Below are 20,278 nucleotides of genomic sequence, written 5' to 3' on the forward strand. Positions count from 1 at the left end.
AACCACTTTGGAAATCAGTCTGGCAGTTCCTCAGAAAATCGGACATAGTATTACAGTAATATCCAGCAATACCTCTCCTGGGCATATACCCAGATGATGTCCCAACTGGTAATAAGGACACATGCTCCACTATGTTCAGGGCAGCCTTATTTATAATAGCCAGAAGCTGGAAAGAACCCAGATGTCCCTCAACAGAGGAATGGATACAGAAAATGTTGTACATTTGCACAATGGAGTACTACTCAGCAATTAAAAAGAAGGAATTTATGAAATTCTTGGGCAAGTAGATATACCTGGAACATATCATCATGAGGGAGGTAACCCAATCACAAAAGAAGTCACTTGATATGCACTCACTGATAAGTGGATATTATCCCAGAAACTTAAAATTACCAAGATTCAATAAGCAAAACACAAAAAATCAAGAAGAAGGAAGGCCAATGTTTAGATACTTCATTCCTCCTTATAGGGAATAAAATACCCATGGAAATAGTTAAAGAGACAAAGTTTTGAGCTATGCCAAAATGATGGACCATTTAGAGACTACCCCACCCGGGGATTTATTCCATAGTCAGCCACCAAACGCAGACATTATTTCCTATGCCAGCAAGGTTTTGCTGAAAGGACCCTGATATAGCTGTTGTGAGGCTATGCCGGTGCCTGGCAAATACAGAAGAGGATGCTCACAGTCATCTAAAGGATGGAACACAGGGCCCCCAATGGAGAAGCTAGAGAAAGTACCTTAGGAGCTGAAGGGGTCTACAACCCTATAGGTGGAACAACAATATGAACTAACCAGTACCCCCAGAGCTTGTGTCTCTAGCTGCATATGTAGCAGAAGACGGCCTAGTCGGCCATCATTGGGAAGTGAGGCACCTTGGTATTGCAAACTTTATATGCCCCAGTACAGGGAAACACCAAGGCCAAGAAGTGGGAGTGGGTGGGGAGAGGAGCAGGGCAGGGGGGGAGCAGGGACGGTATAGGGGACTTTTGGGATAGCAATTGAAATGCAAATGAAGAAAATACCTAATAAAATTGAAAAAAAAAAGAAAAAAATTTATTGGCCGATCTTGTATAGGACCCAAGTTCAATTATCAGCATCCACATGACAACTCATGACTATCTGCAACTTCAGTTCTAGGGAATAAGAGCTGTTTACTTACCTCCGTAGAAACCAGTCACATGTGGCAAATATACATCACACACACACACAGACAGAAGAATCACACACATAAAAATAAGTTTATATTTTTAAAATAAAATTTAATTTAATTTCAAATTTTTATTCATTTTATGTGAATGATTGCTCACCTGCATGCATCTTTGTGACTCTAGAGGTCAGAAAGTTTCGTGGGACTGCAGTTACAGCTACTGCTGGGAGCTGGGAACACAATCTGCAGCACAGTCAAGTCTCTTAAAGGCTGAGCCATCTCTGCAGCTCAGAAGAATAAATGTTAAGAAACACTGCTTTCAGCCATATGGTGGTAGTTGTGCATGCCTTTAATCCCAGCACTCCAGGGCCTGAAGTAGGAAACTCTCCAAGGTTGAGACTGGCATGGTCTACAGAGTGAGTTCCAGGCTAGCCAGCCTACACAGAGAAACCCTGACTCAAAACAAAACAAACAAAAAAGAAAAAAGAAAAAGAATAAAAAAACTAAATAGCTCCTACATCCTGTAGGCCTAGATTAACAGCCCTGTATAGGATTGTGAGGGATTTAATTTGAGGAGAGAGTGATATAGCTCAGGCTGTCCTGGAATTTAATATGTAGCTGAGGCTGGCTCCATGATCTCATAGTGAAGCTGATTCTCCTGCCTCAGCTTCCTAACTAATGGAATTTCAAGCAGCAATACTAAGACCTACCATTTTGTTACATTATTCAAACTTTGAATTCAGGGCGCCAGAAAGACATGGGAGCAGTGAAGAACAGCTGGTTGCTTCTTCCAGGGCACTGGGATTCAAGACCTACTACCTACATAGTAGCTCACAACTGTCTATATCTCTAGTCCCCGGAGAAGCTAAGGCCATCTTCTGGTCTCCACTATGAATTGCACACAAGTAGTGCGGAGACATACATGCACGTAAACACCCATACACATATGTAAGTAAGTAAGTAAGTAAGTAAATAAATAAATAAATAAATAAATAAATAAATAAGACATTCAAAGAGCCTTAAAAAGGGAGATATAGAGGCTGGAAAGATAGTTCAGTGGTTAAAAGCACTGGCTGCTCTTCCAGTGGTCCTCAGTTCAATTACCAGCAACCACATGGTGGTTCACAGCCATGTGTAATGGGATCACATTTTCTCTTCTGCTCCTCCTGAAAGAAACCACAGTGTACTCACATATGTGCAATAATTTTTTTAAAAGACTCTAACAAGACTCTCTATGCCTACTTTTGTTTAAGAAACTTTCCTTGTCCTGGCTTTCTTCCTCAGTATGTTAATGTGTGTGTTTATACCTGGGTGACTGGGTGTGTTCAGAGGTTTTAGGGGGTGGAGGCCAGAGGACAATGTTTATTGTTATTCATTTCATGCATGGCCTCCTTTTAAAAAGTGTTTTTTTTTGTTTTGTTTTGTTTTGTTTTGTTTTGTTTTGTTTTGTAAGTAGGTTTCCCTCTGTGTAGCTCTGTGTGTTCTGGAACTCACTCTGTAGACCTGACTGGCCACAAACTCAGAGGGTCACCTGCCTCTACATCCTGAGTGCTAGAATTAAAGGCATCACTGCTGTCTGGCCAAGACAGGGTTTCCCTGTGGAGCCCTGGATGTCATAGAACTAGCTTTGTAAACCAGGCTGGCCTGGAACTCAGAAATCAACCTGCTTCAGCCTTTGGAGTCCTACATTAAAAGCAAGCACCATGCCTAGCCACCTAGCATTATCTCTTCTTTTCCTTTTTATTAATTTATTTATTTCCATTTTAAACAATATTTCCTTTCTTAGATTCCCCTCTGCAAACCACCCTTTCCGTGCCCCACTTTTTGCCTGTTTGAGAATGCTCCACCAACCACTTACACACTCCTGCCTCACCAATCTAGCATCCCCCTACATTGAGGCATCAAGCTTCTGTAGGACCAAGGTCCTCTCCAACAATTGATGCCAGATAAGGCCATCCTCTGCTACATATGTAGCTGGAAGCATGGATTCCTCCATGTGTACTCTTTCGTTGCACACCTAGCATTTTCAATGTGTGTTCTTGTCCTGCATGCTATCATCTCACCAGCAAGAACACATGCGGACAACCGGATCCTTCTGCAGCAATGCTTTATTACGCTAGCTTCAGCATGAAGAGGAAGACCCCGAGCCCCAAAAAGGCGCTGCTTATATATACCTCAGTGCGGCGTGTCCACACCTGATTGGCTGCTCTCTCAGCACACCCCGGGTTTGGGCAGTGACTCGGCGTGAACACACTCTTGCACATGCGCATATTGCTTGTTTACCAGTTAGGCCAAGCAGGCACAGTGGAAACTGCTTCCCACATGTTCTGGGGTTCAAACTCATCAAGGCAAGCCTGTGACTGACTGGGCTATCTCTCCACCTCCACCTTTTTTTCTTTCCTGCATTACATTTTGTCTTGAAACAGGGTCTCATATAGAGTAGCTGACCTTGAGCTTGCTTTATCTGTTGAAGGTCCTTTTGGAAATAAGTTAACAAATTCAAGAGACTAGTGATAACTGAGTAGTTTTAAATATACAATTCTGCAGAAAGGGAACTTTGGCATACAGAAAAGGCATGAATCGCTAAGGGGATGATTTGACAACATTTGAGAGTGTTTTTTTTTTTTTAAACGTAGATAGAGAAAGTCCAGTTCTCTCCTCCTATAGGCCTATAGAGCTTGCATCTTGATCCCTATCTCATTGGCCTAGGATAAAAGCCTCAGCCAGTAAAAAAAAATTGGGACTGGAGAGTGGCCCCCTCCAATTGCTGGCCTCCCTATATGACCCAGATAAGTGACTAGGCCTAACACTTGTAACTTTCTAAAACAAAGAGGGGCTAGCCCGTAACCTGCATGCCTGTAATTTGGATGTACTCTAGCTTACCTCATGCAACAAAGCAATCCATGTCTTACACTCCTTATCCTCCTCCAAGAGCTCCAGAGTTCTGAGAAGTCTTGTTTGAGATTATGAAGTGTTTTTTGAGATGCATGAGACAGGTTACAAGATAAGGCTGCTGTTCACAGTTCCCAGCGCATCAAGGTGTGTTTTTACTCAAGATGGGTCTTGTTCATGAGATTGTTGTGATTTTCAGCCTTTCTTTTGGCCCGTGTGTCATTTATTTGTTCTGTCTGCCCAGCATCTCCTGGGAGAGCTGCTGTGCTCTTCCAGAGAAGGCTTCAGAGTGCAAGGGACCACAAGCTCTACACAGGCAAGGACTTAATCCAAGGCAGTCACTGGTCACTTCCTGGTATGTCCCCTATGGATGAAGACAAACCAACCCTGGAGGAGGAAGCTGATTTGGGAACAGGTTAGAGATTAGGAACATGTGTCCCAGAAAGGACTGATCTTCTTGTGCAAGCAGCCCAAGGGGAACCTGGAAGCTCTGGGGGACTGGGATGTCCTGCTGAGCCAAGCCTCCCTGGCTATTGGTCACCTTTTTTACCCAACCCAAGTGGATGCTGGCCTGAATTTCCTCTCTCCCAGACCAAGGGGAGTGAGAGGTGCTGCCCCATGCCAGTTAAGTAGATGCTTTTGTTGTTAAGTTCCAGGCCTGGAGGAAGTAGGCTGGGCTGCCCTGTGTGTGTGCTGAGGGGTCCCACCTAGGGTTTGGGGAAAGCCCTGGCCCCACAGCTGGCCTGGTTGTTGTCTCCAGGTTCATTGCTCCTAAGTGCAAGCAGTGACTCAGTGCTGCAGTTACTGAAGGCAGAGATGGCCAAGCAACAGCCTGGCCTGTGAGTGGTGTTTACAGCCCCCTATCTGGACTCTAAGGCCATTGGGCAGCAGTTTCTCTGCTCTGGGCATGAGCTCCCTAAGACTGAGCTGATGTAAAGCCTGCTGCTCATCAACCATGCAGGTGAGACTCCTTTCCAGACCAGGACTGTGAGCTCTAACTTCAATGCCCTTTGTGTAGGTAGAGAGTCAGTCCTGAAAATTCCAAAGTCCAATAGGAGAGAGAATGGACCAGTGTTACTATAGGCTTAGCCTTACCTGGTTATCTAAGGGGAGGAACTGTGGAAAGGGGAGGGAAGGAGAAGAGCACCCTTCTGCTGTGCCATTTTTTCCATCATGTTTACTGTTTGTTTTGTTTTTCAGGAACTAATAGGGACGTTTCTAAAGGCTTCCTGAATGTGAAGGACCTAGCTAAGGTGAACAATTTGACTCTGAACCTGACCTCTATGTGCTGCTTGACTTGGGTACCCCGAATGCCTTTCCAGATAGTCCTGGCCTCAGTAAGACTGTGGTTACCAACTCATCTCTGTGTGCACAGCAGCCTTTCAAGGGCTGAAGGCTGTACTGGCATGAATTGCTGCCTGAGACATGGTGTACCAGGTCCTGGCTATTGAGGAACCCAGTGACACGGTGCTGAGCTACTCCCAGTGTAGATGGCTCAGACTGACATTGCTATCCCCAGACCTAGCTGGTACCTCTCTGGAGGCTGAGCAAGGAGGAAAGTCTGATCTGTTTTCATTAAAGAATCCAAAGACTATAGTGCCCCTGCCTCTGGTCAGGATTCCTCACTTTGCAAGAACATTACAGAATCCCAAGAAGTTGGAGTAGTCGGGCAGAGCCACTCAGCCTTGGGAGTTGCCTAATTAGCAGGTGGGATAAAATATTTATACAAATAAAAATGATAGAGAGTTAAAAATTAAAAACAAAACTCCTTCTCTTTGTTAATGGCAGGCAGCAGCACAGATTTCAGAGACAGTTCATGGTTATCTTCCTTATTTCCTTCCAATGGTGTCACCAGATACAAGGGGAAGTGCTGCAGATGAACCTCACTTGGGTCCTAGATCCAAGGGTGAAACTCGGGGTTCCAGTTATCAGTGGGCATGGAGTTGGCCTGGATGACAAACAAATACGAACACAAGGGAGTGTGCTATCTGAATGTAATTTGTCAAATTGAGTACCAGACTTTTAATACAGAAGAAAATAGGGGAATTAGGTGACACATCGGCAAGGTACAATGAGGTTACCGGATGCTTAATGACTTTTACACAGAACAGAGAAATGCAAACATAAAAACTGGCAGGAACTGGGCAATAAAACAATTGAGACAAAGTCCTCTCTATCTAAGATCAGCTATATTCTTAGAAGCCAAGTGTTTGAGGTCTTTACACTCTCGAGGCAAGGGCTTTCATGCCCAAGTCATGGTTCTAATTAGGGAGTTCCGCTCTAGCTAACCTTCTCATCAATAATGCAATACTCTAAAACCACAGCCCGATCTACTTCCTAAACCATTGTAAATTCCTGTATATGGGAACAGCTTGGCTTTTATTCTAAGTGATAGTATTGGGGGGACTTTCTACTAATAAGTAATGTAGTATGCCATACATAACTATAATAAGAATTCTAAACTTACATTGTTAAGCTTGCCCTGAGATTTCTAGCTCTATGTAGTAGATAGTAATGCCTGATTTCTTTCACTATCTCTCTTACAATACTAGAGGCAATTCTGAATGTCACTGAATGGGCAACATTTTTACTGAATTCCAAGCCCAGGGCCAGCTCAAGACTAGGGCATTGTTGAAGGCCAGGGAGCAAAGTTCGATTTGGCTTAGATATTGAGCAAGTCATTGCTTGGAGGCACCTATAATAAAACAATACTGAAAGAAAACACACAGATCCATTCGCAAGGACAAGTTTGGAGCATTTATTATACGGGATGCTATGGTTCCAGGAGACTAAGTTTCCGTGAAACTCTTTGCCTCAGGACTGCTTCCAGGTTTCTAAGCCTGTCAAGTGAGTCACTACTAGAGTAGATGTAGCAGGGTGGCTCCACCTCCATCCTGAGGCTGGCCACCAATAATGGGTTCTTCTCAAATGACAGCAACTTTCTGATGGACAACCTCTTCTTGTTTGATGTCCTCTTCCTGGGTGAGGTTCTTTTTTCCATGAGGGTCTCTTTCTCTAAGATATCCCCAGAGGAGGATCCTGGAACACCTACACTCTTAGGTGGCTGCAGGTATCCACAGAGCTCCTCTTGGGGACTGCAGGAGGACATATTCCTGTCAGGCTTCTATGTGATGACTCTCATGGTCCTGACAATGCTGTGGCTTGGGGTGCCTGGGAAATCTGTGTGGAAGTAGGTGGTAAACATGCCTCACTGCCCCTGATCATGGGGTGCCTCATGATTTGGTGGATGGTTGGCCTCCTGCTGGGATTGATCATCAGCAGTTCAATGATGACATTGAGAATATCAATGGAAACATGGGAAGGGATGCTGAAGTTTGCAGAGATGATCTCCTGCTTTAAGTCCACAAAATACCTGCCTTGGAAAGGCAAGTTCCCAGATACCATGAGGAACAGGAGGACCCCTAAACTCCAGATATCTACAGGGGGGCCCTCATATTTCTCTGCTTGCAAGAGTTCCGGGGCACAGTAGGGCAGCGTGCCACAGAAACCTGCCAGCTTTTGTCCAGGAATCACTTCAGCAGCCAAGCCAAAATCACACAGCTTGGCATTTCCCCTGTAGTTGATCAAGATGTTGCTGGCCTTTATGTCTCTATGGACAATGTGATGGTCATGGCAGTACTGCACCGCATGTACTATCTGGGCAAACAACCTTCGAGTCTCGCTCTCCTCTAAAGACCCCACTTTGATGATGCGATCTTGTAGCTCTCCCTCTGAGGCATACTCCATCACCAGGTAGGTAGTCTCTCTTCTCTGGACCACATGAAACAGCTTGATAATGTTAGGATGGCTAAGTGATTTCATAATCCTGGCTTCCCTGCAGATGGGTGAGGTGTACTCCTTGGTGTTTTGGAGAATTTTTACAGCCACAGAGGTACTTGTGGGGACATGGAAGGCTCGTTTCACCACTGAAAATTTTCCTTCACCCAGTGTGTTCAGCATCTTATAGTTAGTGTCGAAGTTCTCTTCAATTGAGTAGCAGGCCTTCAGATCCTGCTCCATCATCTTCAGATCCTGCTCCGTCATCAGGCCCTCTATGACTTGCCTAGAACCAAACTTGCAACGAGAAAGTAAAAAAAAAAAAAAGAGGAACAAAACAAAAACAAACCATTTAAAATCAGGCTGAAGAGAATTTTTACATTTAAATCTTCTTACCTCCAAAAGACAAGAAAAATGCCAGAAACATGTCAGACAACCTAATCAGGTATTTGGAATGCTTGGGAAGAGAAGAGCAAAGCACCTTCTAAAGCAGTAGACACAAACTATGACATAGATCAGTTTGACAGCAACCAAGTGCAAACTGATAGAACAAAACAAGGGATCACGAACAGTAAGAGCTGCTCATTGGAAAGAACCATCCTCTCCCCTGGTCTCAGCACACACTGAGAGCCAGTGCACCAAGAAAATCAGGTTCTAGAGGAGTGCATAAGACAACAAACAGACACTCCAACACCCACAGTGTCCAGGCTGGAGAGCTGGCTCTGGAGTCCAAAATGTCAGCTACTCCTGTAGAGGACCTGCACTTGGTTCTCAAGACCCAGGTCAGATGGCCCACAACTGCCCTAAGTCCAGCTCTCAATCTTACACCTCTGGCCTCTAAGGCCACTTATACAGCAGACTCACCATCACTACATGCCACTTAAAATACTGATACAAATCTTTCTATATAATGTTATTTATGAACCTTGTTGGTCAGAAGAGGGCATCAGATTCTCTGGAGTAGAACTACAGGCAGTTGTAGTGAGAGCTTCGTTTGGTTTAAAACCTAGGTATGGTATATGAACATGTTATTGCTTTAATTCCGGGTGTTTGACAAGAGGCTCACAACCATCTATAAATCCAGTTCCAGAAAACTCTGACTCCCTCTTCTGACCTCCATAGCAGAGACCAGGAAGGTGGTGCTCAGACACACATGGAGGCAAAATACTCAAGCACATTATTGAAGACATAAAATATTCTAATTTATCAAATGTAACTTTAAAAAGTAAAATAGAAGATAATAAAGAACATTGAAAAGTAAACACATAAATCAAGCCATCAAACACACAAACCATAACCACAAAAGCCTATCATAGTCACCAAAGTGTAGAGAAACTCACTATTTTGGGATCTGAAGCTCCTGAAGTCCAAGTCTAATCGCTCAGCATCATTGAACGCCAGTTGCTTTCCAATCAACTTACAGCTTCTGTCCTGTAATGACAGGAAGCAGCCTCATTCAGAGCTGTAAGTGGACAGGTGTCTATCATTCCTTACAATGGCTCCTGGTGTTGTCAAACCATGAAATTGATCAATGGTGTCCAGGCACAACCCACTGGCTTTCCCCACATTCTTTCTTGAAAGACAGGATGTCTGATCTTGGTCATTGGGGCAGTAGAGGGCTGGTTACACTCAAATATCTGTCCCCAGTGTTGCCCAGTGACCCTTCGTCCTGCTAGGTCCACTGCCGAAGTTTCATAATTTTCCCTAAGCTATGCAAACAGGTAGGAACAATGTTCAAACAACTTGACACTTTGTGGAACTTTTGACACCCCAACTTTAACAAGGAATCTCCCCTTGTTAACAAGGAGTCCTAAGACTGATGATGGGCTCCAGAGCTTTGGTCCTCCCTCAGTTATGGATTCTGGCATTCATTGGCTACAGATGGACAGTGTTCAGCTTTTCACTTAGACCCTAGCCTTCATGACAACTTTGTAATAACTCATGTGTACACTAAAAGGATTCAATTATTAATTTTTTTTAAACACACATTCATAGGTGCTAAAGGATGGTAGCTATTTACTACATTGGTAGTTAGAACAAAATACTGTTTTCTATGGTAACCCAGGGTTTGAGACTAACACCTGTGAGGTTTAGAGGAAGATGATAACATTCATCCCATGTTCTCCATTAGGCCTGAGACTTCTCACCATAGCCCAGGATCCAGAGACAGTAACAATTCCCCTCTGTTTTTCCAAAGGGACAGGAGTTTGTAACGGAGTTCTGTGAAATGAGAGGTACACCATCCAAGCAGTAGGCAGCTTTTGTTCCTCAACATGTTTTTGAGTTCTTTGGCCAGTGGGACTCAAGGGCACAGACTTGATTCTTTGCTTCAAAATTACTATTGCCCCCATCTCCTATGCCTGAGAAGACACTAGCTTTCATAGCACATTTGCTCTACTTAAGACAGAAGATACATCATGGGATGACAGCTGCAGACAGAGGGACCCAAGTAGGTTCAGGGACAAGCAATTTTATCTTCCACAAAGGAAAGTTCTTCAAGGAAGTATAGTTGTGGCTCCTTTTAGACTTACATTTGTTCTGGCCTTGAACCTTTTCAGCTGCCCACTTCCTTAAATAGAATCAACAGAATAGGATCTGAGCATTGCCTTTGCTCCTTGCATGGAGTAATGATGTTTGAACTTCCAGGAAGATCAGAAGATAACCAGCCAGGAGGAATCTTTCTGCTAAAGCAGAGACACATTGGTGCCCTTGCTTAAGAGACCATCCAATCCTGTCAGTCCTCTGAACAGGAGGACTTGATGTGATGTGGCCTCTACTTGGAAAGTAAGGGTGTGAACAAAACAGGGAAACAGTGAAAGACTTGGATGGGGCAGGCATAAGAAAGTGTGATGGGGAGGAGAATGTGATCAATGTTCTTCATGTACATGTATGGAAATATCACTGAGAATGAACATGTTGTGTAGTTAACATAAACTAATGTTCCAAAATAGTGAAAGGAATATAGCCATGTAAAATAGAACATTTTAAAACAAAGTCAAAAAACTAAAGAACAAAGAAGATATAAATTCTTCCAATCATACGAACCAACAAAGGACTGGAAGAGAGAGTTAGTATAAAAGCAGAAAACAGAAACTTCGGGATGACAAGATGACTTAGTGGGTAAGAGGACTCTTCTGAAGGCCCTGAGTTCAAATCCCAGCAATCACATGGTGACTCACAACCCCCTGTAATGAGATCTGATGCCCTCTTCTGGTGCATCTGAAGACAGCTACACTGTACTTATGTATAATAATAAATAAATCCTTGGACCAGTATGAGCAGGGATGAGTGTGTGGGGCTGACCAGAGTGAGCAGAGGTCCTAAAAATTCAATTTACAGCAACCACATGAAGGCTCACAACTATTTTTATAGCTACAGTGCACTCACAAATATAAAATAAATACACCTTTAAAAAACAAACAAACAAGCAAACAAACAACCCAGTAACCTCTAAACTGAAACCTAAGGATTTAAAAGAAAACTCACTATGTTCAGATTCAACAATACACGAAGATCCAAGCGCAGTGGCTCAACAGCCTAGAACTCCAAATGCTCTCTACCAACCAACAGCTACTTCAGTCACTGTAAGGACAGGAGGCAGCCTTAGCCAGAGCTTAAGTGAGCAGGTCAATGACCTCCCAATGGCTCCTTTTGAGGTCAGAAGTAAAATGGACCAATGATGGTAGGGCACAGTTCACTGGTTTCTTTCACATTCTGTCCTCAGGACAGGAAAGGCTGGTTAGTGGGGCAGTAGAAACACCTGAAGAAGGTTACACCTAGTTAGTAGTCCCTAGATCCCTTATTGTGAGGAATTTGACCATGAAAGTTAGCCTGGCCTTCAGTTGGGCTAAGGCTAGAAGCCCAGAGACATTGAAGGGATGGTAGGAACTTTGCCTGCAGCAGGCACCTGGCCCTTGTCACTAGATGCAGGCCCTTATAGAATTGTGTTTATCAGTAAAGTAAGGGCAATGCCCAAAGCCCTTCCACATGTAGCCTGAACATCTCAGACCAAGTTAATAGGAAAAGAGATGTGACCTGTGGTCACTTAGACTCAAGACAGATCTCCATTCTAATGAGGTACCTAGAGGCCTTGAGTTCTTAGCCAATAAGCTTTCCTTCTCAGACATTCCTCCCAGCAAATGGTATTTAATCTCAGGCCCATCCTGAGAAGTGGGGTATGGTTTTACTCATTCAATTTCTGCCATGACAATAAATACCTTAACACCATGGACTGCCTCTTTTCATTGGGATCCACTGTGGGGAGCCACAGAGATGGCCCTTGCCTATAGAGCCACTGTCTAATTTCCTGTAGAAAGTCTATTTGCATTCTCAACCACAACTGCCACCAAGTCAAGTTGGCCTCTCTCAAGCCAAGGACTCTCCACAATGGACCAGCCAGAGCTCTCCCCTTTCCCACGCACAGCCCAGGGCTAGCTCCATCCCACAGGCCCAGATTCTGTTCTCAGATCTTCCTCTATTTGCAGAGGTGCTGGAGTGTCCAAGAATTTGGGAACTCCATGGCTCTAGCCTCTTCTCAGGCCCAGGGACCTTCAAGCCAGCTGTGACTGCCACGCACCTCAGACTGTAGTTTCCCACAGCCCAATACCCACTCAGCAATGGCATGGGACTAGCACAAACTCCCTTTGTCCTACCTTCTCAAGCAGCCGATCCCTGTGTTAGAGTGGACACAGGACTCACAACCCTACCCCCTATGACCAACTCTATCTGCCAGGCTATATTTTCAAGATTTTTGGCAACTGGACCAACAGGGCCACATGCTAGGGACCAATGTTCAAACTCAGGACCCTTTCTTGGATAGTTGATATCTCTATTGCTTGGGGAATCTCTAGAGTTACAGAACATATGGAATGTCTTTCTATATTGAAGTAATTCATTATGGCAACTTACAGTCTGTAGTCTAACTTCCCAACAATGGTCAGCTGTGAATGGGAAGTCCAAGAATCTAGTAGTTGATCAGTCCCATGAGGCTAGTTGTTTCAGCTGGTCTTCTGTTGAAGTAGATTCCAACAGGTATGCTGGCAAGTAAATGCAAGTGGTTAAAAAGAGTGAATCTTCCTTCTTCCACCGTCCTTATGTAGGTCTCCCTCAGAAGGTGTGGCCAAGATTAAAGGTGTGTACTACAATCCCTGGAACAGGGATTTATCTCAGGCTGACCTTGAACTCAGAGATCTCTTGGCTTTAGTCTCCTGGGATTAAAGGTGTGTACTATCTTGTCTTAGCCTAATCTTTTCATAGTCACTTTGCATCAAGATCTCCATGCCAAGATCCAGGTCAGAAACTTGTGTCTTCCAGCCTCAAGATCTGGATCACAGGTGAGCCCTCCAATTCTGGATTTTGGTTTATTCCAGATATAGTCAACGTGACCACCAGGAATAGCCATTACCATATCCAAACCCCAATAAAGACCCTTCCCACTTTCATAATACTAAGTGAAGTCATCTGAATCCCACCAGGCTGCAGAGTGCTATCCTTCACTGGGCGTGCACACTCTATTAGTGTGCTTTATCTTGCTGGGATTCAAAACACCACAAAGAAATGCAACTTGGGGAAGAAAGGGTTTATTTGGCTTTCACTTCCCAATCATAGCCTACATGAGTGGAAGTCGGGCAGGAACTCAAGACAGGACTCTTGAGGCCAGAACTGAGGTAGAGGTCATGGAGTAAAGCTGCTTACTTTGACTGAGCCTGCATATATATACATATATACAGCCATGGCCTCGTATCCAGAGACATAAATCAATCATGTGCTCCCCCATAGAATTACCTACAAACGAATTAGGTTCCTTCTTCTTCCCCATATTTATCTAGCTGGTGTCAAGTTTCCAAAAACTAATTGGCACACACTAACATTCATATATTAGTGCGTGGATAACATGGTTCTCCTTTTACTTGGACACAAGCATTCTGTAATAAGTGTTGGTTTATAGAACCTGTCTAACTCATTTCAAAAACATCAGTTCTTTTATTTTTAGATTCAGAGTAATAAGAATAAAATGGTAGCTTGTGAGGGACACTGGGATGCTGTGACACAATGCTCTGTTTCCCAGGACACTCCAGGGTGACTACCATCTATGGGGCTCAGAGGAAGAGACTTTGTCACATCTTCACCAAAAAATCATTTACCCCGTTTCTCACCACAGAGAAAGTTGGAGTCCAGAAGTGTTAAGCTAGGCCCTTCATGCTATGGAAACAAACAAAGATATGTTCCTAAGGAATCCCCTATTCTAAAGTCCAGATTGGTGGAATAACTTGGTATAGATATTTGTGGATTTTTTTAAAAGAATTATTTATTTATTATATATAAGTACACTGTAGCTGTCTTCAGACACTCCAGAAGAGGGCGTCAGATCTTGTTACAGATGGTTGTGGGCCACCATGTGGTTGCTGGGATTTGAACACTGGACCTTTGGAAGAGCAGTCGGGTGCTCTTACCCACTGAGCCATCTCACCAGCCTTGTTTGTGGATTTTAGCCATTAAAAACACTGTAGGGCTGGGCATGGTGGCACACACCTTTATCCTAGCACTCAGGAGGCAGAGACAGGCAGATTTCTGAGTTCCAGGCCAGCCTGGTCTACAAAGTGAGTTCCAGGACAGCCAGAGCTATACAGAGAAACCCTGTCTCGAAAAAACATTAAAAAAAAGTGTCATTGTGACACAGGTAATACAAAACAAAAACAAAAACAAAAAACCCTCCTGCATGGGATAAACCACTCAGATAAATCTTACATGTTCCAGTATATGTGGATATTACCTGTTGAATCAATGTTAAACTAGCTACAATCAATAGAACCACAGAAATTGGATACAGAGTAAGAGACAATGGGGGTACATGTAGATCTTGTTAGGAAAGAGAAATAGAATAGCTATCATTGAAGGGGGACTGGAATGGAAGATCAAGTGGGGAAGTGGAGGGGAGAGACAGCTAACATAAGGGCCATTTGAGGGGTAGTATGGAAACCTGTACAACAGAAGCTTCCTAAAATATATACATATATAAGTGTGCTCTAAATGAAATTATTAAATAATGGGAGAGATAGAGCCTCACTTGCCATCTCTTCTCACTAAATGAAGTTTCCTGTCCTGGGATAAGGTTATATCTAATTGTCTTGTTCAGAGCTATCCTGTGAGAATCCCTAAAAAAACCCAGGCTATTTCCAGGACTATAGCTTGCTGACAGCTAAGACCATTTCTGAAACAAACTAAGCAACTCAATGAACATGGAGGAGCCAAGCTGATATGCCTACATAGAGCCTTTAACCCTATGTTCTATTGCCTTTGGTACAGGAAGATCCTGTGCATGCTACCAAAAGAAAAACAAACACCAAGTCAGCCACAAACTCTCCAATCTACAATGATGCCCCGCTTGCAAAATACACGAGTGAAATAGTGTCACAAAGTTTGTAGGAGTAACCAATCAGTATCTGATTTGACCTAAGGCTCACTCTAGAAGAAGGAACTCACACCCAACTCTGGTTGGGTGGCTAGATACCTGAGACTGGATAACCAAGGAACCTAGCATAAAACAAAATAATACTAGTCCAAAAGAAAAAAGTAGCAAAAAAAATTAATCTTAGTGACATTTTGCTATACTCACAGATCAGCACTTTGCTCAGCCAATGCCAAAGAAAATTGCTCCTGCAGCAGATGGGGGAAAATACAGAGATTATAAACCAGACATAATGAAGAGTGAGAGAGCTTGAAACACTCAGCCTAAATCTATTGTCTTTGTTAAACACCTCCCTGAGGGCTCCGGGAAGCCTGTGGAAGTGGAGGTATAAAGAGTGTAATAGCCAGCAGGTATTGAAGGACAAGAAGAAAACAAGGCCCTCTTAATCACCAGGAGCAAAGACCATATGAGCTCACAGATACTGAAGCAGCAAGCACAGGGCCCACACGGGTTTGCACCAGGTCCTCTGCATATACATTATGACTTCCAATTTAGGATTTTTATGGGAATCCTGAGTCTGTGAATGAGTGTGTCTCTTATTTTTATGCCTTCTTTTGGGTACTTTTCCTTATTATTATTATTATTATTATTATTATTATTATTATTGTTTTTATTTTGGTGTGTGCCACCACGCCTGGCTCAGGAATGGGATGGGTTTTTTTTTTCTTTTGTTTTTTTTTTTTTTTGGTTTTTCAAGACAGGGTTTCTCTGTGTAGCCCTGGCTGTCCTGGAACTCACTTTGTAGACCAGGCTGGTCTCGAACTCAGAAATCCATCTGCCTCTGCCTCCCAAGTGCTGGGATTAAAGGCGTTGGCCACCACGCCCGGCTTCCTTATCTTTGTTTATCTTGTCCAACTCCAATATGATAGGTTTTTATTTTAATCATATTACATTTCATGTTGTCATATCTTACTATTTACCTCTTAGAAGTCTGTGGATTCAGGTGGAGGAGGAGGGAGGGAGAGAATGGGAGGAGTAGAGGGAAGGAAGACCTTGATCAGCATGTTATGTGAAGAAAAAAAAAACCAAAAATCTCTTCAATAAAAAAGAGGAAAGGAAATAGAAGGCATTATTTAAATTAAGGGAAGTGATAGAAAAAAAGCAGCATGTTGCATGGAGAAGAGTGGCAGGAGGAAGGTGTGGAGGGAGGGGGTGGTGGGAGGAAAATGTGGCAGAGAGGCGGGTGATGGGGGAGAACAGGTGGAGGGAGGTGGGACGAATAGAAGGAGGGAGGAAGGTGGTGGGAGGAATATGTGGAGGGAGGAGGATGGTGGAAGGAAGATGAGGAGGGAGGAGGGTGGTGGGAGGAAGATGAAGAGGGAGGGGGTGGTAGGAGGAATATGTGGAGGGAGGAGGGTGGTGGAAGAAAGACGAGGAGGGAGGAGGGTGGCAGGAGGAAGACGGACAAAGCAAAGTGTTATGACAGGTGTTTAAAATGTAATCATGAATCCTATTATTTGAATGCTAAGTAAAATTTTTACTTTAAAGGGCTGGAGGGAAGGCTCAGAAGTTAAGAGTACTTGCTGTTTTTGCAGAGGACTAGGGTTCAGCTCTCAAAATCTATCTCAGGTCCCTCACAATCATCTGTAACAGCAGATCCAGAGAAGGCAATGCTGTCTTCTAGCCTCTTCAGGCACCCACATGAGAGTGTTCAAACACACCCCATACACACACACACACACACACACACACACACACACACTATTTAAAACTCTGGGAGACTTCAGTGAAGCGACACATGAGTTGGTCCTCAAGAGTATTCTACAGTGAGCTATGAGTTGGGAATTGATGGATGTGGATCCCAGCCATGTCTACATGATGCCCCATGTGTCAGGATGCTCTTGGGGCTCACTTCTGTGATTGTTCACCTAGACTTCTTGGAGACCACTGTGAACTCAACTTTGATGAACAAGCAGTCAGCCACATCTCCAAGGGATCTGTGTGTGGATGGAAGAAACAGCTACTACTGTGACTGCATGGGGAGTAGATTCACAGGGCCACATTGTGAGGCTTTGATACCTCATTGTTAGTCAAAGCCTTGTCACAATGATAGAACATGTGAAGACACTGTTGACAGCTATATTTGTCATTGCAGGCCTGGATAAATGAATGCAGAAGCAACCCCTGCAGTTTAGGGTGGGGCGGTGTGCTGAGCAGTCCTCAGAGTATCAATGGGACACATTGTAGGCCTGCCTTCTTATCTTGGAGCCTTAGGTTGTTTGTATCTGTCAGCATGGATTCACAGTCACAACCCTAGAATAATTGTCCTCTCAGGGGCTCCACCCAGCAGCTGACAGAAACAGACGTAGAGACCCGTAGCCAAACATGAGACCAAGCCCAGGAAGTCTTCTGGAAGAGTTGGGGGAAGGATTGGGGAACCTGGAGGGGGCAGGGACTCCACAGAAGACCATCAGAGTCAACTATCCTTGTACCCTTGGGAGTTCCAAGAAACGAGCCATCAACCAAAGAGCATACAAGGGCTGGACCTAGACCCCTACACATATGTAGCAGATGTGCAGCTTTGTCTTGTGGGGGCTTAGTCTGACTCTGCTGCCTGCCTGTGAATCCTGTTACTCTAACTGGTCTGCTTTGTCTGGCCTCAGTGGGAGAGGATGTGCCTAGTGCTACAGTAACTTAAGGTGCCTGGGTGGGTTGGTACCCAGGAGGGGCTTCCATTTTTTCAGAGGTGAAAGAGAGGAGTATAGGGGACTGGAAGGAGAGGGGGGCAGTTGGAGGGGGCATCAATTGGGATATAAAGTGAATAAATAAGTAAATAAATAGACAAAATTAAAAATCCAGGAGACATGTCTCCATAGTTAAGAGCGCTTGCTGTTCTAGGAGAGAAACAAGATTCGATTCCTAGCACTCATATGGCAGCTCACAACTATATGTATCCCTAATCTGAGGGGATCAACCACTCTTTACTGATCTCTGCAGACTCTGAATTCATGTAGTACATAGGCATATAGGCAGGCAAAAAATCCACTCACATAAAATTTTAAAAACTGAAAAATCTTTAAGAGACACTAAAAAAAAAAAATCAGGAGAGAAGCAATGAAGGGAAGGTAAGGCAGTATGGGAGAAAATATGTTTAATGTAGTCTATACTTGCATACTGTACTAGTCAGGGTTATCTAGAGTCAGAGAATGTAAGGAATGTTTCTCTATATTGAGGGAATTTATTGTAATGACTTACAATCTGTAGTCCAATTTCCCAATGATGGTCAGCTGTTAATTGGAAGTCCAAGAATCTAGTAGTTGCTCAGTCCCACGAGGCTAGTTGTTTTAGCTTGTTTTCAGTAGAAGTAGATTCCAACAGATGTGTTGGCTAGTAAATGCAAGTGGTAACAAAGAGTGAATCTCCCTTCTTCCAATGAACTTATATAGGTCTCCCTCAGGAGGTGTGGCCCAGATTAAAGGTGTGTACTACCATGTCTGGATTTGGGACTTGTACCAGGCTGACCTTGAACTCAGAGATCTCCTGGCTTTAGTCTCCTGGGATTAAAGGTGTGTACTATCTTGCCTTGGCCTAATCTTTTCATAGTCATTTTGCCTCAAGATCTCCATGCCAAGACTTAGGTCAGAAACTTGTGTCTTCTAGCCTCAAGATCTGGATCACAGGTGAGCCCTCCAATTCTGGATTTTGGTTCATTCCAGATATAGTCAACTTGACAACCAGGAATAGCCTTTACACATACAAATGTCCCTTAGTAACACAGCCATGTACAATGGATGTACACAATGAGAATTATTTTAATAATAAAAAATATAAGTCAGTGTGATGGTTTGTATATCCTTGGATCAGGGAGTGGCACCATCTTAAGTTGGGGCCTTGTTGGAATAGGTGTGACATGGTTGGAATGGGTGTGTCACTGTGGGTGTGGGTATAAGATCCTCACCCTAGTTGCCTGGAAGTCAGTCCTCCACTGGCAGCCTTTGGATGAAGACATAGAACTTTCAGCTCCTCCTATGCCATGCCTCCCTGGATACTGCCATGCTCCCACCTTGATGATAATGGACTGAACCTCTGAACCTGTAAACCAGCCACAATTAAATGTTGTTTTTTATAAGACTTGCCTTGGTCATGGTGTCTGTTCACAGCAGTAAAACCCTAACTAAGACAGAAGTTGGTACTGGGAGTGGGGTATTGCTGTGATAGGCCTGACCATGCTTTTATTTGAAAGAATGTGGATTTTGGGATTTTGGATTTGGAAAGCAGTGGAATGCTTTAAATGGGGCTTAATGGGTCATCCTAGTAGGAATATGGAAGACTTTGTTGCTGGGAGTGATTTGAACTGTGTTGACCTGACCCAAGAGATTTCAAAGGAGAAGAATTTCAGAATGTGGCATAAAGACTGGTTTTGTGGTATTTTGGTGAAGAATGTGGCTACTTTTGCCCTTGTCTGAAAAGTTTGCCTGAGGCTAAGGTGAAGAGACTTAGTATTAATTGCATTGACAAAAGAAGTTTCAAAAAAGCCCAGCAGAGACTTTGTTCTCTGTTTAAGTCTTATGAAGAGAAGTTTGAACAAGCATAGCAAGCTTAGAAAGGAAAAATATAAAATATATGGTTTGAGTATTAAAGGGGTACCAGGAAGTGAAATGATGCAAAATCTTGTGTTTTAGGAGATAAAAGATTAAGGGAGTGGGACCTTGGGGCAAGATTCTACCCAGCTCAATTAGATCCAGGTATGGTGGTACACACCTTTAATCCCATGAGACAAGCATGCTGATCTCTGCATTCAAGGTCAATCTACAGAGCAAGAACCAGGATAGCCAAGCTTAGGCATTGAAGGATTTAGAAAACATAAAGCTAGTGATAATGTAATAGTACAAGGGGATCATGTTCTAGTTCCTGTAAGCAGCAGAACTCGGCAGCTTCAGCCATGTGGCTCTGACTCTAGAGTAAAGAATGGAAGGAACTACTGGGAAAATTGATGCTGGTTAGCTGGAGCTAAAGAATTCGCGGTGATTAAGAAGAGACCAGCATTGTT

General features: G+C 43.6%; 1 protein-coding gene and 2 pseudogenes across 1 annotated transcript; 2 read left to right on the forward strand and 1 right to left on the reverse strand.

Moving 5' to 3' along the window:
- Positions 4,716-5,525, forward strand: Gm18058 (predicted gene, 18058; annotated as a pseudogene).
- Positions 7,064-8,087, reverse strand: Gm6176 (predicted gene 6176). Its single transcript, XM_017312483.1, has one exon. The coding sequence runs from the start codon at positions 8,085-8,087 to the stop codon at positions 7,182-7,184; it is 906 nt and encodes a 301-aa protein (XP_017167972.1). The 3' UTR covers positions 7,064-7,181.
- Positions 17,025-17,538, forward strand: Gm18465 (predicted gene, 18465; annotated as a pseudogene).

Source organism: Mus musculus, chromosome 7 (assembly GCF_000001635.26).
Source record: "Mus musculus strain C57BL/6J chromosome 7, GRCm38.p6 C57BL/6J".
In the NCBI taxonomy this organism is placed as follows: domain Eukaryota; kingdom Metazoa; phylum Chordata; class Mammalia; order Rodentia; family Muridae; genus Mus; species Mus musculus.